Raw genomic sequence first — 24,633 nt, 5'->3', positions numbered from 1 at the left:
TAATAATAATAATAATAATAATAATAATAATTATTATTATTATTATTATTATTCAAGATTATTTTAGGATCTTGGTGGAAAACTATTTAAAAAAATTAAATACTACAATTATTTTTTTATTTTTTGGATCGGCCTCTTTTCCACATCCACGACGCCTCGTCATTGGCTGCTGTCGCTGTGATTGACAGACGACAGAGAACATGCCCCGCCTACCCAGAGATTTTCATTAAAAACAATGAATAATGAGATCATTTAATTTCAGGTTAGTTTTCTGTTGTATTTCTATATGTAAACATCAGTTTGTTTAATCCCCTTTTTATTATTACAAGCTAGCGGTTGCCATGGTGAGAAAAACAGGATGAACCGAAAGGAATCGTGTGTTTTTTTTTTTTCCGTATTTAGGTTTGAAAGCTACACAGAAGTCAGTGCTCTGTTCTCGGTTCTGACGTTTACTGCAGGAGGAGGAGAAAACTACGACTCTGTCATCTTACTTATACTTTAACTTCAGTATCATCCGGTGATTAGAATATTCCTTGCTAATTCCATGCTGAGATTAACTTCGATCTTTATTTCATTTTTTTTTTTTTAAGCTTTGTTATAAACGGCTTTCTTCGTCCTCAAGAGCAACCTGCTGGAGCCGTGTGTCGTTCCAGTTTCATTAAAGAGAACAGACTTCGGTGTCTTAATTCATTATAATAAAGATTTAAGGAAAAAAGACACATTTCCATTAGGAATTAGATGACCAGTGCTTGCCTTTTGCCTATTATTATAATAACACTTATTACTCTTTCTTGGGGAAAAAAAAAAAGAAATAAAATACTAATAAAAACAGACTGCACAGCATTTTCTCTAAAAATCAGCACATCTACTTTTTACACTACCTTTAAAAATCATATGAAATCAACTGGATGCAATAAAAGTAGAGCGTTTTTTTCCAGTCTACCTTCCAGTGTGCGCTCGTTCTCTACGAACATCATGCCTTTTAATCCGTACACCGTTTTCCCTTTACAACACCTTTAATCGCTCGCATCCAAATCTCCATTTTTTTCTCTTTCTCCACTCTAGATTTATTTATTTTTGTCATTTTTGCTACATTTTCTTGCAAAAACAAAAAGAGCATAAAAATGGTAATACATTCTGCTCTACACGGCACAGACGCTTTTCTAGAAAGTTCATCATGTCTACAATTATGGACTTTTATTTTTTTCCATTTTATCTCTAAGCAGGTCAGTCACGTCGCATAACCTCTTCTACTGTACCTACACAAGTCCCTCCCCCCTTCGCTGGAATACTGACGTATTTTTGCAAACGAAAGGGAAAAAAAAGGAGAAAAATGTGTAATAGGAAAGCGCCTGCTGTCACAAGACCGATGGAGGATACTTGCAACGAGTACGATGGCCTGATCAATGAATACGATTGGTCACAGAGTTATCAAGTATCTTCCAGATGTTCACTGACTGGCCTCTTTTCCCGTTGCCAGTCAAATCATATACGACCGCTTCACCCCGCCCCCATCATTAACCCCACTCCCTCCCCTCTCCACCAACCCGGCAGCGGAGTGTTTAGGACACAGAGGAAATGGGGTTGTGAGGAGAGCCCATCTGCGTGAGAACCTTGTCCAGCCACTGCAGCGGACCGTGGAGGTGGATCTCGATCCAGCAGGGGGTGCTGGTCACGTCCTGCCGATGGTATTCAGCTCCCCAGCCCTGCAAATCGACGCAAATCCACATTAGCACCGATCTGTACGAACTGTGACATTATAAATGTCTAAGATATTATTATTCGCTTATGTCTACATGCAGTAGGCCCTGAAACATATTTAATCATGATGAAAGTAATATTTTTCAGAAAAGACTACTTAATTCTTCTCTAACGAAGAGGGTTATTGGGTTCTAAAATAAATAAATAAACAAACAAACAAATCTTTTGTAATCGCCAAGCATGTATTTTTAAATGTCAAGGTTCTTTTTTTTTAAAAAAAAAGCCGAACATTTTCCATAACTCATCAGTCTTTTCCAACATTTAGAGTAGAAACTTAAAATCTGCAATGTGAATTTGATTAATGAGTCTAAAATTCCATTACTAAAGGTCATTTACATGAGAATAGATCAAAATGAGAGTTCTGTATTGCTGTTGAACTGCATTTCTGATGATTAATTACAGCCATTAGAGAAATCTGAGTTTTCTCACGGAAGTGAACGCGCTACCTTGACGAAGCTCATGCGGATGGTGCACATCTTGGTGAGCTCGTACACGGCCTCGAAGCCGTGGTTGACCGACTGGGCGAGCAGCTCGGCGAACTCCTGGTTGTTGAAGATCTTGAGGCTGCAGCCGCTTGGGATCTTGCACACGGTGGTGGGATGGAAGCCGTGGTGGTAGTTGCAGTTGCGGCTCTGCACGAAGATGCTGCTGTCGCTCAGGCACTCGGCGTACACCTCGCCTCCTACGTAATACAAGTGCACGCCTGCCAAGAAAACATCCAACTCCGTTAGAACCTGGTCAGTACCCATGGTAACACAGTGCTGGTGAGCTCTCTATTCTGATTGGTCAGAAGGCAAAGTGAGGTCCAGATGTGATAATATACTTGTTTAAAACAAATCTGTTGTGTCTAATAAACATCAACGATACGGTGCAGCGATCTGTAAGGAGACGTTTATGGAGGGAGTCTCCGGCGTCATCAGGGCTGATGACTTTCCAGTTTCTCTGACACACGACAAGCTGCGTTTTTTCGTGTTATTAACGTCAATAGAGAGAAAACAGAAAGACAGAAAGTTTATAGCTACTATAATGTAAGAGAAAACAAGAACCAACTTTTTACATGTACTGTAACTATAAATAGATAAAAAAAAGTATGTTAATAAGCATAATTAAGCGAATAAATCGACATAAATAAAGCTTTAACTTTAATATGATGGGGCTTAGAACAGTACCTGAATTTTTTACTGTGAACAATTTTATTTATTTATTTATTTATTTATATATTTTTATCACTAAAGCACATGCAAGCAAAAACAAGCAAAATGAAGGAAATAGATTAGAATAGAACGGGGTATAGAAGCCTTTATTATTGCCACATATACATTACAGCACAATGGAATTCTTTTCTTCACATACCCCAACTGAGGAAATAACTCTGTGTCCAGTCCGTACGTTTCTGACACCGGGACACTGTAGTATGATCCTGATGGGAATTTGTTGATCGATTGAAATCAGGCTATGCAGTAAACCTCCAGGAAGTGGAGCGAGTAACACTAATCTATATTATCAGTTTGCACGAGCTGCGTCGTGATGAACTGCATCGTCAGGTAAACCGCACGGAAAACCGCGAACGTATCCGTAACCTACACAGTACACGTCACCCCCGTTTCGTACCTTTGCCGATGTGCCTGCGTGTGTTCTCGATGGTGGAGTTGCGGTTGACGTTAGACAGCAGGCCCAGGCAGAAGCGGTTGCGATTGTTGGACGGATCGGTGAAGCCATCCACCAGGACGCTGGTCGAGGACGCCAGGAAAGCTTCTCCGACCCGGTTATTCAGCTCGTAGTACACGATGGAGCACCAGTGCTTGGGTTCAGCGTACGCCACCGAATGCACGTCTGCACACAAAGACACGTCTCAATTCAGTGTATCGTATTTACACCTCAGTGCTGTTAAAATCTGAATTCTGATTGGTCAGTATTCATGCCACATAACCTACGATTAATATTAAATCATTTTAAAATGTATTAAAAAAGCTACTATGGTGAAATTTTAAATGTTAAATCTAACATTTATGGAAGGACTTTTCATTGTTAGTGCTTTATAACAGTCATAAAAAAAAGTCTTCCTGGGTAACATGACAACTTTCTTTCGTTCTTATTTTCTTTATTTATTTTCGCGCACTGTATAGTTTATACAAAACTATACAGTGCGCGAAAATAAATAAAGAAAATCTTCAGTCTGAATGCTAACAGACTGAACAAACTCAGCCGTAAAGCCGGTGATGTTGTGGAGGTGGAGCTGGACTCTCTAACTGTAGTGTCAGAAAGAAGGATGTTGACTTAGGGGCTTTTTACACCTGGTCACTTCATGCGTTTTCTGTGATCCGATGGTAAAAAGACCAGGTCTAAATGCCCTCCGAAACGTTTTCGAGACGGATATAAATCCAATCGTTCAAACCACTTCAGGAGGTGGTCTGGGACGCATTTCAGATGAAACTGTGTGTAAATGTAAATGAATGTGGTTGTTCAAGCCACATACGTCAGCGCTATACTCCTCCCAAACGGAAGAACGTCACTTGTGATTTTTCACCCAGGCGTCTCGTCGGGTCTTAAAATGCGCTGCTGCCGCCAGCGAAAATGCAGCAAACAGTAAATGCTGTTTTTTGTAGCATCGTCGTAACGAGTTTTTTCGTCTTCTTTTTGATTGCATTCTGAACACCGCACACACCAAAGCGTGTTCCGTTTCAATTACCCCGGGAATGAGGTCAAATATATTTGCATTTTGGGCTGGAGTAGAAAGATCGAATCGATATCCGATTCGCCGAGACGCATTTATGTGGCCTGATGTAAATGGAACAGTTTTAACAAATCAGATAGCTATCGGATCAGAGAAAACACATGAAGTGACCAGGTGTAAAAAGGCCCTAAGCTACTCTCCAACTCAGACAACATCTTCCACCCGTTCCATGATGTCCTGGACGGATACAGGAGTACGTTTAGGTGCAACACAGAGACCCACAGGAAATCCTTCCTATCTGTGTCCATCAGACTTTATAGTTCCTCTGCACAAAAAAAATCTCACTGTGCAACAATATACCTGTATAGTTATTAAAAACCTAATATTTTTGTATATATGATCTTAGTAAATTATATATTCTTTACTTTTATGTAGAATTAATCAATATTTAATCCATTAAAAAATATATTTTTATTATAATATATTGTTTGTGTGTTCACTACAAATAAAAGAAAATAAAGAACCTTCAATTTGATCGATAAATGACATTAAAAATCTGCATGTGAATATGAATCCGGAGCTGAAACTGAGCTGGTGTAAATAATCCGGGCTGAAATCGAACCTAATAAGCCGCCATGTCAACATCTCCAAACTGACATTATCTGATCATCATCTAATCAGATTAGCACTGATGCAGATGATCTAATTAGGGCTCTGATCACACAGCTGTATTACGGATACACAAAAGCTATTCAGATAAACAGTCTGGTGTGCGAATAGCTTTTGTATTAGTTAATACAGCTGTGTGATCAGGGCCTTGATTAGATTACGTACATTAGTGATTAGCTGTGTGAGCGTCTGTGGTGAATATCGGATGGACGTGTGTGTCCGTGTCCTGACCTTTGTCTGCCCTCGTCTCTCCTCCACCTCAAAGAGAGAGAGAGAGAGATCTGAAGTGTGTTTATCCGGCACACGGCTCTACTCTGTTTCCTGAGCCGGGTGGCACTGAGAGGCAGGTGTGTTTTGTCTACCCCTTTCTCATCATCGCTTTCACAATGAGGCAGATCCTACTACAGGATGCAGCTTGAGCTCGGATCCCAAAATTCGCTTCGACGCACTCCGCGACTTCCTGAACCGTACAGCTTGTTTTGTTCATAGCATTTGTATATCGTTCTATTGTCCAAATCACGTTATTGGACATTTTAAAGTAGGGGAGCTATTAAACTGTAAATAACGTCACAGACCCACACGGTTTCACTGTTCAGAAAACAAATACTAGTTGAGTTGCCTGACTCAAGTGGCGCCTCGTGGTGATCGTATTTAACCAATCAATGTTCTGTCATCTGGCTGTTCCTGTTTGATAATTAAAATATTATTAGTAATGAATTAAAAACAATGATACCTTGAGTATTGATATCTAGAGCCCTATTCGGACGGGATTAGTTTTACGTGGGGACGTGGGGGTAAAGTAATTATTACCAGAGCTTCTCTGTGATTTTAGTCCCGTCCGAATGTGCCATCTCGGTAATCATTACGGACAATGTTAGTAAAGATTACGGCAACTTTTACCTTCTGTAAAAAGGTCCAGAAAATTTACCTCAGGTAATACTAATCCCGTCCGAATAGACCCGCTGTAAATATGTACGGTAAAATTCCGTCATTTCCTGTTTAAAAGTAGTTTTTGGCGCGTTTTGCAAGCATGGAGGCGAAATGTTGTCTGTTTGCGCACGTGATAACAGGAAGCAACGTCATACGCACACGACAACAAGGAGGTTACTGTGGTGCGTAAAGTGAGTTACCCCTCCCACTTCTGCTAGTTTTACTGAGATGTCTTGTCTCGTGCAAATTGGCCAAATAATATTACAGACATCCTGAGGTAAAATTGCATTACTCCACGTTCCCACGTAAAACTAATCCCGTCCGAATAGGCCTTAAGACGTCATTTATGAGGATATGGATATTAACTTGCTGTATCACACAGCCGTAATAAACAGACAGGAATGTAACCAAATTGAGACGGATGAAAAACTGGATGGATTAATGTTTATTTAAATAGTGACTTGGCAAATGTGAACCAGGAGAGACAGTGTGTACTGAAGAATATTTCCAGAATAGATGATATGTGTAAAAAATACTATACATATGTTTATGAATGTGTGTGTGTGTGTGTGTGTGTGTACCTGTCCGGTTGTTGATCTCTGGTGGCAGGTTGGGGGCCAGCAGGTTGGTGTCCATTGGCTGGGGACAGTCCTGTGTCATTGGCTCCTCAGGGGGCATATACGCAGGCGGCGGAGTTTCTGTGAGCCGACACGCAAACTTTAATCTGAGATTTAAGTCGCGATCGCAGGTCAGTCTTAGTAACAGGATATGTTGTTATTGGAAAACAATCGACTCTGAAGTGGGTACAGTGGCTTTGCTTCATGCTGAGCTTCATCGCGCCACAATGTTGTCCTAGAACAGCGTTCGTCTTAAACCACTGTGTGTAGCTCTATCTATAGTTATAGCTTATTGAGAACTGACACTGGATCCTGTAAATCTTTACTAAACATCACGTCATAAAATATCCCTGTTTAAGGTGTTACTATAGAAACGTATACAACGTATAAATCTAAGTAAGAATATCCATATACTTCCGTACCAGCTTCTTCTTTTTGTTCTGAATCTTGCTGTAAAAGAGCACAATGATGCACGTTAGCACTTGTAACCGCCTCATTAGTCTCACCTGGCATCTGGAAGGGGCTGCTGGGCTCAGAGCTGCCAGGTGAGTGTGGAAAGGTGGTGTTGGTATTGGTGGTGGTGGTTGTGGTGCTCGCCGTGCCGCTGTTGGGCGAGCCTGGGTAGCTGTTGGAGGGCGAGTTGGGGCCGAACGGTATGCTGTTGCCCGGCTGCTGCGTGAACGACTCCGGGTATTTAATGTTGTGGGGCATGTGTGGCTCCGTCTGGTGCAGCGGGTTGCGAAAGCGTGGCAGCATGGACAGCTTGGCATTAAACTCGCTGTTTCGAGGCACCAGGACCGGTGGCAGAACTTTGAGAAATGAGATACACATCAACTTAATTAGATCAGAAAGAAAAAGTGTGAAAATACAAAGATATAAAGAGATGAGGATGATGGCAACCGACACCGCTACACTCTGAACATCGTACCATGGTATCACGGTATATTGTAGACATAACGTGCATCTCTTCAAACATACCTGAAGACGTTTAAAGTAGCATCAGCTCCCGTTGAAAGAAGTAATAAATAAACCGTTTCTTTATTTTTTAAAAGCTATTAAAAGTTAAGATCAAGCCCAGGATATATGTCTATTGCTTGGAGTTACTTATTAAATAGTAAAGGAAAGGGAGACGAATAAAATAAAAATAATAAAAGAAAAGGGAGACGTGTCAATATTTCCAGATGTGTCACAGGGAACCTAAATCAGGTTTAAATCAGGTTCCAGTATTTTACAAAGAAATGGCAGTGTGACAGTAAGCACTATATCATGTATACTTTGTGGCTTCCTTCAGGCGTCATCGGGCATCAAGGCAGGATACACCCTGGACAGAGTGCCAACCCATTGCATACACACACTCTCATTCACTCACACAATCACACACTACGGACAATTTTCCAGAGATGCCAATCAACCTATCATGCATGTCTTTGGACCGGGGGAGGAAACCGGAGTACCCGGAGGAAACCCCCGAGGCATGGGGAGAACATGCAAACTCCACACACACAAGGTGGAGGCAGGAATCGTACCCCCAACCCTGTAGGTGTGAGGTGAACGTGCTAACCACTAAGCCACCGTGCCCCCTCCTTCATTTACACCTAAAAGCAATTTAGTAGAGTTAAGTTTTTTCACCCGTAACGAAACTCTGTACGAATATATACACATACTGTGGCTATTATCTGTTATCAATGATCTGATATGATGTCAACTTAGAGACCCCATGAAGGAAAAATCACGCTAATTATTTTCATTAATAAGCACAATTCTGTCTTCAAAAGGGATGCACTTATTTCCAGGGATTTCAGAACAGCGTAACAGATATTGCATCATCAGGTAGGCGTGGCCTATTCGATAATCTAACCCTAACCCTAACCATAGTTTTTGTTTGTTTATTTGTTTTCTAAAATAGCTTAATTATAAGATAATAAAGCATAATAGATATAAAATATAAAATCTACCTGTTTTCCAAGACCTCCAGAAACACGCCCACTTTACGTCGTGGTAACGAAACCCCTGGAATTTAGTGAATGCCGTCTTCAAACACTATATTATCTTTATTGAACGGATTCTCTAAATTTAATACCTGCTTTAAGGTGATATAATAATTGTTTAAGCTTTTTGGGCCACAGTGAATCTCAGAGAGTCGCTAAAGGAATCGATTTGAATAGACACCGCTGTGTATTTTGCATTTTTGCATTTGAAATGACCGAATTTTCATATTCTAACGCAGGAAACCGCTCATGCAAAATACACACACACACACACACATACATGTGTAATGTATACAAAATGTATGTATCTATATAAATATATATTTGCTTAAACTAATTTTGTGCCTATTATGATTATGATAAATTTCTATCGAATTTATATCGACCCTTATTTCATCCCTTATCAAGGATGAAAGGAGGAGAGAGGAGAGTGTGTGAGACAGGTGCTGAGTGTGTGAGTGTGTGTATGGCAGGCCTCCGTTCCTTCCTGCTATTGTGCGAGCCGTCGAAAGGACTTCCTGCTGCACATTTCCTCTGCGTGGCAACATGTTTGCTGCCTGCGCACGCGCTTAACACGCACACACTCTCACACACTCGACAGAACAAAGCCCTCATTCTCTGTCTAAATGGAATTTCCTGCTCTTGCACTCTCTTTCTCAACACACACACACACACACACATACTGTGGACAGCTGTTCCTGTACTGTCAGCTGACCCTCTTCTTCTGCTAAACCAACAGAAAGAGGGCCGTGTGTTTCGAATCTGAGCAGTAATCGAGGACGGGGTTTTGCTTTGACAGACAGCACACACACACACGCACACACACACACACACACACACACACACACACACACACACGCACACACACAATCACTATTGCTAGTCTTTGTTTTGAAGTATTAATGTGACAGTAAAGCCAAGCACCTGGTCCAGCTGGTCCTGGTGGTGGACGTAGGATAGAAACCTGTCTGAACCTTATAGTGTTTTGCCAGTGAGAACTAGTCATTTAGACAGTGATGCTATACAGTCAGGTTTAAAGGTATTTACACAAAGATACCTGCTTAATATATCTTTCCCAAAACAGATAATGGCAACAGTTCATGCTCAAACGTTGCCAGATCTTTCTGGAATAGAAGATGTATACTATCCGTACGTTTCATATAGATAACGTGAAGACAGTTAGCTAGCGCTCACCTGGGCTATCCACCCTTTTGTAGTGGTACGGGTTGATGCACACGTCCTTCTGCTTGGATCCGAAAGGAAACTGGCAGCACTCGAGTGCTTTGAGCTCGTGGTGCGACTGCAGGTCAGGCCAGCGCCACACGCGGCAGTAGATGACATGCGGTAACCCTTTACGATGCGACACCTGCAGTCGTCCGTCCAGCGAGCGCGGGATGGTCACGCAGCTGCTGGGCTGGCCGGGGCAGCTGAGAGCGCGTTCCAGCTCCTCCATGGCACCCTTCTTCTTCTTCAGCTTCTTGACGAGCGCGTCTACAGCCTTCTCGGCCCACTTCTCCTCTTCGTCGCCCTGCTTCCAGCCCAGCAGCCGCTTCACCGCTGGGCTGGTGAAGGAAAACAGCGACGTGACGTTCATCCTGCGTTGGGTCCCAAGCCCTGGCTGGTTTCTTGTTTTTTTTTTTTCTTTTACGGAAGAGATACCTCAGAAAGGCTTCGCACAAACGCAAACACCGGCAGAGCAGGAAACGGTGCCAATAACGGACCCGGATATCCAGCTGACCTGCGAAGAGAAAAAGATTTGCTCATTATTATAATGCGTCTGTGTGAGATTCTCCCACGGGGAGACCGTCAACACAATGACAGACCTACAGGAGAATCAAATGGCTGCACATCCTTGACCTTATGGTGTGACATCACTCCCTCACACATCACTGCTTCTGGGAATCAGAGTCACAATGCGCAGCTTTCCAGTACGTCCAGTCAACACCGCATTCTCAAAATGGTTTCCGGTACGGCCGAGCGTTCACACAGTGATCTCGGATATCACCGGTGGCACATATCCTTCAGTGATGCTGAGTGGCTTTGAATATCCTCCTGAGTCACTGCTGGCTTCCTCTATAGAATTACACAGCTATATGTCAAAGATGTCCAATTTATTTTTCAGCGACTTTTTTTCCCAGCGTGCTCACAAGGCCTACCCAAAAGACAACAGTGCATCTAGCACATTTAAGAGCTTCTGCCCTTGACATCGGGACAGGAAATGCTGCTTAGATGAAGATGAAAGTGGCCATTCAGTGAGATCCCAAGGCAGCAATTCAACAGCAGGAGAAAGATTACAGAGGGTTAGAGACGACGCGGAAAACACGAGTTCATGCTTCTTTTGAAATTATTCAGATCGAACGCTTAAAGCTTTGGCAGTTATTCGTGGTCAGGGATTGAAACGAATCCAAATGGAGAGCTGAGGAAAAATATAAAGTGTAAGACTGATCAAGGCCTTTTCTTCCAACTATAACATTTATCTATCTTAACATCATCTCTATTACTGACTATAGAAATAATTTTATACTTTATCGCTCCTGAGCGAAGTCTAGCGAGAATGTGATTCGACTCTGAATCTAATTTAACTGACTCGGCTGAATGAAAGCGATCTAATGATGCTGAGCCGAAGGACTGGAGACACACTAAAAAACACAATTTATTTTCTTTTTTTAACGTAACCTCTGTTTTGCTCAATAAAAGTGATTTTTTGCCTAATTTGATTTAATTTAAATTTACAAAGCATTTTTTTCATATTTTCTGAAAGAAATCAAACCAAATGAATCTAAAGTATCAGGTTGATTCTGATTCAAAAATTGGCTCGTATTTACGTGCGAAAGAATAACAAAGGTCAAACATGATGTCGCAAAAAAAACAAAACAAACAAAAAACATAAACCTGCCAAAAAATAAATGAATAAAAAACAAATGTGTTTTTTTTTTTTGTTTTGTTTTGTTTTTTTGAGTGTTGTGATAATCCTGACCAACCGCAGGCGCTCCAGGTGAGCATTTCTGTCCGGATGAATCACGACACTGACGTGATCCGACATGTTTTGGAACAATGCGGGACCAGTCATAAACCGTGTCATGTGAACAGTTCGTATCATGTGTTTTGATAGAACTGAAAGCATATCGCTAATGTTTTTTAATCCGTATTGTGCATCCACACATTCCGCTGTGAGGCAAAAATAAGTAAAATAGGTCATTTTGACCTGAAGGTTAGGAAACAAACACTGGTTACGTGACTGTTCAGAACCGAAGGCTGCACGCACAAGCTTGTGTTTTCAGTCCTGTTTTTAAAAACAGTTATAAAATAAACCAGGAAAATACGTGCAGAGATTCACAAGGCTGATTAATGCAGTTACTGATTAGTACGCAGGTTGTACGTCAGGTCATGTGATTAACCTAGTGCTCGGATGGGAGATGGTTCACAAAACCGATCTTTGGGTGAATCAAAGAGATGGGCGTGGCTTTGAGATCTGGTTAAACATCAACACGCCTCGTTTTAATACAAACACTGTGAGACCCAAACAGACTAAGCATCAGCAAAATGGTTAGGGTTAGGGACAATTTATACAATAATGCTAGAATATTTTTGTCTGGGTTTTTTGTGGGTATCGTGATAAATATATATATATATTATTTAAAAATGAAATACTAACTAATTTTTTGTCATCTTTTAAACTCATAAAAGCAACTGAAATTTTATTTATTTTTTCTCTTCTATTTCTTTATTTTGCTTTGTTTACTCTTTAAAATTCTAATGTATATATATAATATATATATGTGTGTGTGTGTGTGTGTGTGTGTGTGTGTGGCATGTTTTTATACCATATTGGTGACCAAATATCCCACAAGGATAAGCAATATCTAACAGTTTTGACCTTGTGGGGACATTTGGAGACCATACGGACCTTTTCTACAAAAACGAATGATTTTATTTAAAAAAACTAAAAACAAAAAACAACTAAATAAATCTGAGGTGTCTGGAGTAAGATTCTTGTGTTGTACAGCATTAATTATCATTATTAATAAAGTTATAGGAAGGTTCTCACGAGGACAAACAAACCTGTGTGTGTGTGTGTGTGAAAGAGAAAGAGAAAGTGTGTGAGAGAGAGAGAGAGAGAGAGTGTGTGAGAGAGAGAAAGAGAGAGAGAGAGAGAGAGCGTGAGAGAGAAAGACAAACAGACAGTAAGAGAGAGCAAGAGTGAGAGAGAAAGAGAGTGTGTGCGAGAGAGAGAGAGAGAGAGAGAGAGAGAGAGTGTGTGGGAGAAAAAGTGAGAGACAGTGAGTAAAAGAGAGAGAGAGACAGTAAGTAAAAGAGAGAAAGAGAGAGAGAGAGAGAAAGAGAGTGTGAGAGAGACAGTGAGTGTGTGTGAGAGAGAGAGAGAGAGAGAGAGAGAGAGAGCGAGAGTGTGTGAGAGAGAGAAAGAGAGAGACAGTGAGTGTGTGTGAGAGAGAGAGAGAGAGAGAGAGAGAGAGAGAGTGAGAGAGAGTGAGAGAGACAGTGAGTGTGTGTGTGTGAGAGAGAGAGAGAGTGTGAGAGAGAGAAAGAGAGAGAGAGAGCGTGAGAGAGAAAGACAGACAGACAGTAAGAGAGAGCAAGAGTGAGAGAGAAAGAGAGTGTGTGAGAGAGAAAGAGAGAGAGTGTGAGAGAAAAAGTGAGAGACAGTGAGTAAAAGAGAGAGAGAGACAGTAAGTAAAAGAGAAAGAGAGAGAGAGAGAGAAAGAGAGTGTGTGAGAGAGAAAGAGAGAGACAGTGAGTAAAAGAGCGAGAGAGAGTGAGAGAGAGAGAGGGAAAGAGAGAGAGTGTGAGAGAAAAAGTGAGAGACAGTGAGTAAAAGAGAGAGAGAGACAATAAGTAAAAGAGAGAAAGAGAGAGAGAGAGAGAAAGAGAGTGTGTGAGAGAGAAAGAGAGAGACAGTGAGTAAAAGAGCGAGAGAGTGAGAGAGAGAGAGAGAGAGAGAGAAAGAGAGAAATACTGTCCTTGTCATTTACCAGATTAAAAGACTCTGTTGTGTATTAAAGCCCAACATCAAGGCCTGTTTTCGTGATTTCTTTCACTTTGTTTTTTTCTTTCTCTCAGCTCTCATAGATGAGAGCAACACCAATCAAAGTCGAAGTCCCGCTGGCCTTTCTCTCGGAGGCCAGGATCGCAGAGCTGGGAGCCCTTCAATGGAAACAGGTGCTGTTTACACCGATTGTAGCGAGCACCATGACAGGAAAGCTAAAAAGTTCCTCCTATATTTAGAGCCGTGGAGTTGCCAAGAGCTAATTTAAAAGCTCGGGAACTCGCGCTGTTGTCGGGGAGGAGCGGAGCAGAGTGAGAAACACGTCCCTCACAGCCAAGTGTAACAAAGCCAGTGGCTCGAAGTGTTGGGCGCTCGCACGGCTACGGCCTTCTGATTAATCAGAGTAGGAGATCAAATAACCGACTTTACCGCACGGCGCTCGGTCACACGGAGCGCTTTCTATTTCTGTCTCTTACGAGTGCATTCCTGCAGAGGACTTAAACTGACATAATCTGGCGTAAATGCAGAACATCACTTTAAAGGTGAAAACGTCACGGTTAAAGATCTCTGTGAGCTTGTATTTGCTTAGTTTGTTGTTTATTTATTTATTTCGGACTGAATCGTAAATTGCGCTCGGATGAAATGATTAACGAAGTTCATTTCCATCAACCTCGGTGTACAAAAGTTCCCCCATAGTTTCTGAATAAAAAAAAAAAAGTAACACAAATAAAAAGATTTCCAGAAGGTTAAACGACAAAAGTTATGCCAAGACCCTGCTGGTTTGCAGACCTGACCTCAAGTCAGTCGTCACAGATAAACCTTTTTCTTTTCTTTTGAACTGAGATGATTTTGTTTTTCCACAGCACTGCTGAATTATGGTGAGTCAGAAGGTGTTCTGTAATTTGCTGCAACTCTGACACTAGTTCTGGCTGAAGGTTTGTACGAATTTACTATAATCTGTTTCTATAGTAACAACCCGTGCGTAACAACAATACGCTCGCACATAAGGTACCACTGGAGCAGGGAGGGTTAAGTGCCTTGCTCGACAGTGGAGGCTTAGCAGTGCTGGGGATTGAACCCCGATCTTCCAATCAACAACAACTGTGTCTTAAAGGTGGGGTGCACGTTGTCTGAGAAATGCTTCAGAAAACCGAGTCGGGCCGACAAACAAAACTAACGTGTAGCCAATGAGCAGAAAGGGGCGTGTCTTGTCAATATGCGGCGGAGAGAGTGTTCAGTGCGCATGTGTGACATTAGAAGAAAGCGGTTTTAACATTGACATGGAGGATAAAAACAAACGAAAAGTGAAAAAAGGCTTACGATAAGGCAAGAAGTAGGACCCGTGTTAATATAGGATCAGCTTTCCGGCGCTGGAGAGAACTGAACTTCTTCCGCGTGAAACGGAGCTAAACCTTTCACTGTACAACACACAGTACTACAAAAAACACATTTGTATTACCATATTATTACTCACTGAGTTCATTTACTGATAAAAATATACCCTCGGTCAGCTGCCCCAACAGGTTCCGCCATAATAGTTGCCTGGGTTACGTATGTATGTGTGGGGGCGGAGCTATCAATACAGGGGTGACACCCATTTGGGTTAGGGGTGTGTTTGTTTCGGTGATTTCAAATGTCAACATTGGCTTTCAAACATCGTACACCCCACCTTTAACCTCTTGACACACCGACTCCATATAAGTGGATTATAAATGTGTGTAATTTGTGAAATGGTGACGTTTTCTGTGTTAACGTTTATGGAAGGAATCTCCAGTGTCAGTGCTTTTTTAACTGTCGAGTTTTTCAACACAAGACACTCTTTTTATAAAAAGGGGCTCTAAATCTAACTATAAATTGATATTGAAGTGTCGTTCTTTAACGCAGAAAAATTTTAAACTGCAGTGGGAACGAATAAAAGGAACGAATTAGAGCTTTGGCACTAAACTTTAGGGTGAAGACCCAATAAGAGTAACTCCGCATCCCCCGAAGTTCAGTTCTCTACTTTTACACATACTTTTACAGTCTGTTTTATTTTCATTTTGTCTTAACATACGCAATTTTTTCGCTTGGCAAAAGATAAAGAAAGTAAATTGCTCAGAAAGACTCTGTAGAATTGATAAAAAAATTGAATTGAGGCACAAACTATTTACTCCTCTGTATTGTTTAGTAAGATTCAAAAATGATCACGTTAACGATGGACAGCATGATCGCTGGGAACTGAACTTAGATAACTAGATAATCCCGGTCTAGTCATTGACTTCAATTCTTTAAACAGCGCTGGTGGTCAAACCGTGGGTGAAGAAAACATTAGTCTGGTTTTCCCCTTCTGATTCACTTCTGTGGGATCAAAGACTGCATGTCACTGACACCTTACCATTTCTGGACTGACTTGGTTTCACTTCAAAAAACTAGAAAGTCTATGTATGAAATGTTTCCAAGGGAAATGTTTGAACTTTTATCTTGATTATCAAAAAGATCTCGATATATTAAAGGGAACGGAAAAATCGATAAAGTTGATTGCAATGTTTCGGAGAAGTTACTGCATAAATATTTCCCCCCTTGTGAAATGCAGTGAAACGACTAAATTAGAAACAACTAAGTTCTGATGACCTCCAAAGTCACCGAATAAGTTTATTGGAGCTGAACTATGAGCAATTTAAGTGTCACCCCATTGGTTGTTAAGAGAAAATAGCTACATAAACAAGCAACATGAAGAATGAGGAGCTCTAAAAAAAAGTCAATGACAAACTCCTTCAAATGTCTAAACAAAAATATCTCACACTTTGAACATCCCACAAAATTTGGGCTATTAAAAAAAAAAAAAAAAAAACAGAGATCAAGGCTAACTCTGAATCATCTAGAGAGATCCACAGCCCAAGATGGGAGAAGCTGTTCAACCATGTAGCCTGGAAGAGTGGTAAGAACATGAGTCTACCAAAAGGCATTTTGGAAATCTTTTTTTCTGGTCTGGCTTTTTTTTTAGGAACAATCCGCTACATTTGGTGGAAAACTAGAATCAGCCCCACAGTGAAGCATTGTGGTGGTAGTATTATATTACAGAGATGTTTCTCAACGGCATGGACCGGGAAAGCAGGTAGGGTTGAAAGCCAGATAAACAAGAGCCAGATATTGCCAAATTCTAGAGGAAAACCTGATCCGGTTTCCCAAAGAACCTGTGACTTCTGACGACCTCAGACAGGTTTCTGAATGTTTCTATCCAATCAGAGAGTGTGAAACATTTTACCAAGAGGAACTTTAAAAGAATTCAGGCTCCAGATCATCACCGCTGATAGAAACAGCTCACAGAAGACTCGCTCACCTTATTTTTTTTTAAAGACAGCTTACAGTGCTTACTGTTTTACATCCTCTACAGGTGCCACTTAGTCATTTTATTTCTATCCAAATTATCCATGCTGGTGTTTTCCCTCCTCTACCGCTGAGAAACTTCCATCCCAAAATACCTAATGTTTTTCAGCCTTCTCATGGGGGGTCTGATGGTTTTAGTTATATATGGTATCTCTAATTTTACTTCTTGTGCTTCGCACTTCCTACAGCAGCAGGCAAACTCAAGGCCACACGTCAGAGACACCTGGATAAACCGAAGCCGAATAGGATGCACAGATTTCTCAATATACGACTGGCTGCGTTTCTGAGCTAGAGACAAGACTGAAATCTCCAGGACCTGTTCTTTCATTTTATAAGGAAAATCTTTTAACCCAGGCACCAATGATGCTAATTACTTCGATTTATTATTATTTAATTATTATTCTGCTTTTCATACACCAACAATATGTAAAAGCAAACAAGACAATTATTAATACAGATGAAAATTTAACTAGCACCTGGTTAAATTAAAGCAACTAGTAACTACTTCGTAACCGCTCTTGCTAGAAATTTCCATTGTTTCTTTTCATTTATCCATAATGAACTATTATACACCATATATAGACATATCCTGTTAACTCTTACCATATATGGACAATTCATGTTAACCTTTACCATATATGGACGTTTCCTGTTAACTATTTTCTGTGATTCTACTGGTTATTGATCTTTTTTTTTTTTTTTTTTAAAAAGAAGCTTTTCTCTGCTACATCCAGACGCCGGTTCGTGCATTTTAAAGACGTTAATATAGCGTGTGCCATCGTACACCTTCATGCATCAGGAAGAATTTCATCTATACATCGACAAAAAAATGTTCGTAAACGAAATCTGCAAAAACGAAATGTAAACATGAACTCATCATGCATGGAAATAGATTTTGAACAAATAAATTCAACAGAAATAATTCAATATTCTGATAAATTTGCTATTAAAAAGCCTGACTATTGTTAAATATGTTAAAAAAAAAGTTAAAAAAAAAATTAAATAAAAAAAATTTTTGAAAGAAAACTTTTGCTATTATGCATGTTTTTGGAGTTTAAATAGATTTATACTCAGTGCATCTTTTGGAAAATATTTTTTATATATTATATTGTGATAAACTTATGGCTCTTTTCTGAGCAGTCCTAGATTATTTTTCCCTTTTTTTATAGATAAAATTAAAGTATAATCGAACTCAGAGTTTTGTAGTAGTAGTTTATTAGAATTTGAATATCCACATATCATGCTAATATTTTTTGACAAAAATACTACAAAGAATATAATAAATTAATGTATATGAACATTTTTGCTATGAGTAAACACCTCTTTCAGACACCAGCACGGCTCATGAGAGCTTCAATATTCTACTCTGAAGTAAAACCTGACATCTTTGTGAACTTCTGCCTTCCAGACTGACAGTAAGAAAAAAAAAACACCATCGTCTGCAAAGTCCTTATGTTAGTTCCTCATATTTAGAGCGTGACTAAGTGGAAAAAAATGTTCCCCACACCTGTGCTAGCTGTGCTGTTACACATTTATCTAAAGCAGGCTTTCTCTCAAGGTCTAAAACCCAGCTTTGCTTTGAACAAACGTCCATCCAGGTGTTATTCTGAAGAAAACCTCACTGGTGTGGGATGGAAAAACTCAGAAAACACACTTCTAGCCCAAACACTGCTCTGAGCTCTTACTCACACACAGCAGGTGGACTGTGTTCACGGTCATCGTGTCGCCAGCCGCCTCACTCGAACCGTCCAGATCACATGACTGAGCTTAACATCTGACCTGTGGGACTGACGCTCGGTTCTATTCAAACGTTTTGACCTTCTTTCAATCCAAAACTTGGGGATGAGTACTTGTCTGACCTCTGGTGTGACCACATCTTCAATCGTGAGGTCGATACTCTGAATATTGACTATCTGCCACAGACAGACAGACAGAGAGAGAGAGAGAAAGAGAGAGAAGAGAGAGAGTAAGAAAGAAAGAGAGAGAGAGAGAGAGAGAGTGAGAAGAGAGAGAGAAAAGAGACAGAGAGAGTAAGAGAGAGAGAGAGAGAAAAGAGAGAGAGGGAGAGGAGAGAGACAGAGAGAGAGAGAGAGAGAGAGAGAGAGAGAGAGAGAGAGAGAGAGAGAGAGAGAGAGAAGAGAGAGAGTAAGAAAGAGAGAGAGAGTGAGAGAGAGAGAAAAGAGACAGAGAGTGTAAGAGAGTTAGAGAGAGAGAGAGAGAGAGAGAGAGACAGAGAGAGAGAGAGAGAGAGAGAGAGAGAGAGAGAGAGAGAGAGAAAGCGAGAAAGAGAAAGAGAGAATGAGAGAAGAGAGAGAGATGAGGCAGAGAGTGTAAGAAAGAGAGAGAGAAAGAGTGAGAAGAGAGAGGAGAGAGTGAAAAGACACGGAGAGAGTAAGAAAGAGAGAAAGAGAGAGAAAAGAGAGAGAGGGAGAGGAGAGAGACAGAGAGAGAGAGGGAGAGGAGAGAGAGAAGAGAGAGAGAGGAGACAGAGAGTGTAAGAGAGAGTAAGAGAGAGAGAGTAAGAGAGAGAGAGAGAGAGAGAGAGAGAGAGAGTCCTCTGCCAATTTGGATATAACTGGGTTCAAATGTAGTCTTGAGCTTCATTATTTATGCCCACTTCTATTGATTTATAAAAAAAAAAAAAAAAGAATACAGTAACTTAATTAAAGGTACTTCTGTCTTAAACAATAAAAACAGTTCCTCGTGAAAACGATTTATTTAGTGACATCATAGTCACATGGAACCAATGAAAAGTAATTAAACACAACAGACATTCATGACTAGTCCTCAACACCGGGGGGTTGATGATCTTCCCTGATGTGTATTTTCTTTCAGTTCTTTTATATTTTGATGTAAATAATACGGGACGTTTGCAAAACGAGTTTGGAATTCGAAGTAAATGTGGATCGTCTGTTGCTATAGAAACGATATAGAAAATGAATCGACGCGGAATCGGAATCGAGACACCGCAGCACTGTGGGTTAAATAGAAGTCGAATCCCTTTTTTCTGTTCTGTGACCGAATCAATGGGAGAAAAAAAAACACTGAAAATCTGAAAAATATTGTGATATAATTTTTTGCACCTATTTCACGGTATATTTCATTTACCCGACCACAGTGACGTCAGGAATACAAATTTTCCCAGAATTCCCTTCTAATTGTACCGTTTAAGTATTTATTATTACCTTAACAGAATTCCCTGCACTAAAATACCTTGTGTGTTGTTGTTCCCCTATGCATTTGTATGATGAGTTATTTGTACAAAGGATTTATATTATAGTTAATTATATGAATAAAAATAAATAAATAAATACTCCTTTGCAGATATTAGTCACATTAATCCCGGCTGTGTCGCTGTCAGTATAAACCATCCTCCTGTTGGCAATAAGGTCAGCGTCAGAGAGCAGCAGAGAACGATCCTCCGACATCATCTGGCTGTTTTAATGCTTGTAATCCATTTAAGATGCAGTAATGCGCTGGTTTTATTGTATGAATTTAAAAAAAGAAGATAATTTATACCCATAAAGAGCAAACCCTGATGGGGCGATTGATAGAGAATGGTATATCTGCCACAGAGCGAGCATCCAGGTGAAGGATTACACAATTGAGCTGAAACGGCGTTCTCGGATGCAGTAAAAGCCTGATAATCGCGGCCGACGCGCTCGGAGCCTGAGTGCATGTAAATATTAGCGCTGTGCAGAAACCCGGGCTAATGTGGCACCCATCACACGCCTCCGCTCAGCCCGACCCCCTGCATCATCTCCATGTATCATTTTGCACCGCTTCAGTGCCGTTAATCAATTTAGGAGGCAGTAATGATGCTCTCTCTGCCCTCTCCCGGGACTCGGCATTATGAAGAACGTACATTATTCATCAAAGCCTGGAACCTCCATTAGGCCTGGACTGGGATGTATATAAAAATAAATAAATAAATAAATAAGGAGAGCAAAGATGGACAAACGGAACACAGACGGAGGAATTGGCTCTGGCCTACACATCGGCGTCTCAGTAAATTTACTCTCATGAACGTGTGGAATGAAGAGAACGACAGAACGAGGAGCTCTGAGCCAGGACACGTCTGATCCAAATACGCCTTACGCCTGTGCACACATGGAGGGCAAACTTTCAGGACGGTAAATTTACACACGTCACCTGTGGTATGCAGTCAGACAGAGAGAGAGAGGGAGAGAGAGAGAGAGAGAGAGAGAGAGAGAGAGAGAGAGAGAGAGAGAGAGAGAGAGGGAGAGAGAGAGAGAGAGAGAGAGAGAGAGAGAGAGAGAGAGAGAGAGAGAGAGAGAGAGAGAGAGAGAGAGAGAGAGAGAGAGAGAGAGAGAGAGAGACAGGGAGAGAGACAGGGAGAGAGAGAGAGAAAGAGAGAGAGAGAGAGACAGGGAGAGAGACAGAGAGAGAGAGAGAGAGAGAGAGAGAGAGAGAGAGAGAGAGAGAGAGAGAGAGAGAGAGAGAGAGAGAGGGTGAGAGAGGGAGAGAGAGAGAGAGAGAGAGAGAGAGAGAGAGAGAGAGACTGGGAGAGAGACAGAGAGAGAGAGAGAGAGAGAGAGAGAGAGAGAGAGAGAGAGAGAGAGACAGGGAGAGAGACAGAGAGAGAGACAGGGAGAGAGACAGGGAGAGAGAGAGAGAGAGAGAGAGAGACAGCGAGAGAGAGAGAGAGAGAGAGAGAGAGAGAGAGAGAGAGAGAGAACGATAGAGGGACAAGGGGTGGGGTAGACAAGGAGGATCTTCCAAAAACCCCACAGAAGTCTGAAGCAGATTTCTAAACAATAAACTCATGTATAGATTGTTTCTTCATTTTTTAAGATAATATTTTATATTCTTTCACAGAAGTAAACCTTCTTTATTTTTTTCTCCTTTCAGTGTTAAAAATAAAAGCATTTATTTTCTTAAATAAAATATATATATATTTTAATTCAATTTGTTTTTGGAAAAATAAAACAGTACATTGCTGGGATGTGATACGTTTCCATCTGATGTACACGTGATATTTCTGGAGTATCTTTCATTGTTGCTTCTTCTATCTGCCTTTAAATGTGACACGACGTTCCACAGGACAATAACAGTGCTCTCTACCTCTACAGATATTTACTGATATTAACACATTTGTTTAATTCGGTCTATTGTTTTTTTACATAAAAATGACATTTTGCTGAAGCTGCAGAAAGTTTTAGGGCAAACTATTAGGCAATTGTATATTTTAAAATAAAACAAAAAAATAAAAATAAATAAAACATCTGTTTTTGAACAGAAGATGAGTTATGAAAAAGAAAAAGAAAAACAAAAATTGGTACAAAAATTCTAAAAATTGCTCATTCTGTGTGTTTTAATATTTTATGTAAAAATGTACTGTAAACTATTAGATTAATATTAATTAAAAATATTATTAATAATTAATAATAGTTTATTATTATTATTCATAATAATAATAATAATAATAATAATAATAATAATAATAATAATAATAATAATAATAAAAGTTATAAGGTTTTTTTAACAAAATAGTAACGTGTAAAACAGAAAAAAATAAACATTTATCAGAATATAAACATTTCTGATACATGATATCTAGGGCATAAATATGAGTTTATCTTATTAAATATTATTTAGATGTCATGGGTGTTAAGGAGATTTCACACCAAAGTACGGGTTCAGACGAGTTTCGGTTATGTAAAGGCTAAAAAAAGAAAAATAATTAAATTGATATATATTAAAGTCCAGAGTATTGAGCAAATGCTAGTTTGTGAGGCACAATATTTTGAAAAATCTATTATATACATCACGGTATCCATATACATACAACCTATCAGTAGCTACAAGTAACTAACAAGTTAAGAATAAAAAAAAGTATATTGTAAATGAATAAATGAATAAAAAAACGACAGTATTGAACCCCTGCAACAAATATTTTTACTATCCAAACAGAGACAGCATTTAAACTGATTCTAAACTAACCACTTTTTCTATTTATCACTGAACTTTTAGACCCAGTGCAGATACGACGAATCGTTCTCTCTCACTTCCATTAGCAGGAGATGAATAATGCGATGGTGGGATGGCTCTTAAACCTTTCACGCTGCTGTCGTTTATGTATTTTATTTCTAGTCTACTTGATGATAGGATAAAGACATCGTGGTGATCGGTAAACGTGCCGGAAAAAGAAAGAAAGAAATATTGCGTTAAGATAAAACACAAAAACAATAAGCGGATTTATGACCTTGTGAGCTGCCACACAAACATCACGCATGCCATGAACTGCCCTGTAACACACACACACACACACACACACTCAAAACACTGTCGTTTAAGTAACTCCTGTGCTGTAAACATATAAGGAGTTAGTTCTGGTGTTAAAAGACCCATCAAAGCTGACTCTCCTTTCCAAATCTGACATAAAACGGAGAAGTGAAAGGGTTTTAGCACCAAACTAAAACAGACAAGGACGAATTCCTGTCCTCTGAGTAATCTGATATGTCATCTTCACTGATGTCAGGCACACAGGCTTCGGTCTATCGGCTCCTGCATCCACGCTGCAATGATGCCTTAATCACTGACAAGTGTATAATAACCATAATGGAGGACACACACACACACACACACAGAAGAAATCAACATTCACAGCATGTATGGGATATGACACAGAGCCTGAAAAAGCTATAAAGAAATGGGAAAATAAGTTCTGACATAAACAAATAATAAAAATAATGGAAATGCATGAAGAAAATATTATTAGAAATAAAAATGCAATTCAATCTAAGAAGGAAAAGTGCAAAAAAATAACTGTTTATGGATATAAAACAGTGTCTTAATTTACAGTACATCAGATAAAACTCCAAGCACTCCATCATCATCATCATCATCATCATCCCCCCATCATCTAGAGTCCTTTCTGCTGTTCAGAGTTTCATCACTTTACAACCTCTAACTTTAACACTACAGGGCGCGCGTGCAGCCCGTTTATAGCCCGGTTTGTCTCACTGTTTAGCGTCTAAACTCGTAAACGGAGTCCACGTTTCGTTCTCATTCGCGAATTCGAGACAAAACACTCATCGGTTGTGTTGTTTTTCTGAATAAAAATAAAGTTTACTGTACCTCCTGCGCCTCCTCCCTGAGCACGAAGCGTTCATCCGAACCGACCGGATCTGCTTTCGCCTGGCGTCAGTGTGTCGCGGGACGCTTCACTCCTCCGCGCAAGCACCGCGTATCACTGCGCGAGGGAAAGCTAGAGCCCAGCAGAAAAAGGAGAAATTCCTGTTTTATTGATTACTATTAAAAAACTCTAATAATTATCAAAATATATTGGTTAAAATGTTTTGTTTTTCTAAATCAACATTATTATTATTATTATTATTATTATTATTATTATTATTATTATTATTGTTGTTGTTAGTAGTAGTATTTTTATTATTGTTGTTGTTATTATTATTATGATTATTATTATTACTGTTATTATTATTATTGTTATTATAATTACTACTACAAATAATAATAATAATTAAAATATAAAATGACAATTATATAATCAATAAATGAAATGAATTGATGAACTGTCAAAGGATACCATATTTTAATGCAAGTACACTAATAAATGTGTAATAACATGATTTAACAATA

General features: G+C 39.8%; 1 protein-coding gene across 2 annotated transcripts in view; it reads right to left on the bottom strand.

Moving 5' to 3' along the window:
- The window catches only part of smad1 (SMAD family member 1), a 25,860-nt gene extending 1,600 nt beyond the window's left edge, over positions 1 to 24,260 (bottom strand). The window contains exons 1-7 of one of the 2 annotated variants that reach the window (XM_060873121.1): positions 24,112 to 24,260; positions 9,834 to 10,377; positions 7,158 to 7,460; positions 6,616 to 6,732; positions 3,373 to 3,594; positions 2,208 to 2,464; positions 1 to 1,706 (exon numbers count right to left, since the gene is read on the bottom strand). The exon at positions 1 to 1,706 is cut by the window's left edge and continues 1,600 nt beyond it. In XM_060873121.1, coding sequence (XP_060729104.1) covers positions 1,563 to 1,706; positions 2,208 to 2,464; positions 3,373 to 3,594; positions 6,616 to 6,732; positions 7,158 to 7,460; positions 9,834 to 10,233 — 1,443 coding nt within the window. In that variant the 5' untranslated portion in view covers positions 10,234 to 10,377; positions 24,112 to 24,260 and the 3' untranslated portion in view covers positions 1 to 1,562. The remainder of the gene's footprint in view (positions 1,707 to 2,207; positions 2,465 to 3,372; positions 3,595 to 6,615; positions 6,733 to 7,157; positions 7,461 to 9,833; positions 10,378 to 24,111) is intronic. The other variant, XM_060873122.1, reaches the window with a different exon arrangement.
- Positions 24,261 to 24,633: the final 373 nt, after the last annotated feature.

This window comes from Tachysurus vachellii, chromosome 6 (genome assembly GCF_030014155.1).
Source record: "Tachysurus vachellii isolate PV-2020 chromosome 6, HZAU_Pvac_v1, whole genome shotgun sequence".
In the NCBI taxonomy this organism is placed as follows: domain Eukaryota; kingdom Metazoa; phylum Chordata; class Actinopteri; order Siluriformes; family Bagridae; genus Tachysurus; species Tachysurus vachellii.
The sequence above is the reverse complement of the archived record's forward strand: the minus strand, read 5'-3'. Positions and strand labels throughout refer to the sequence as shown.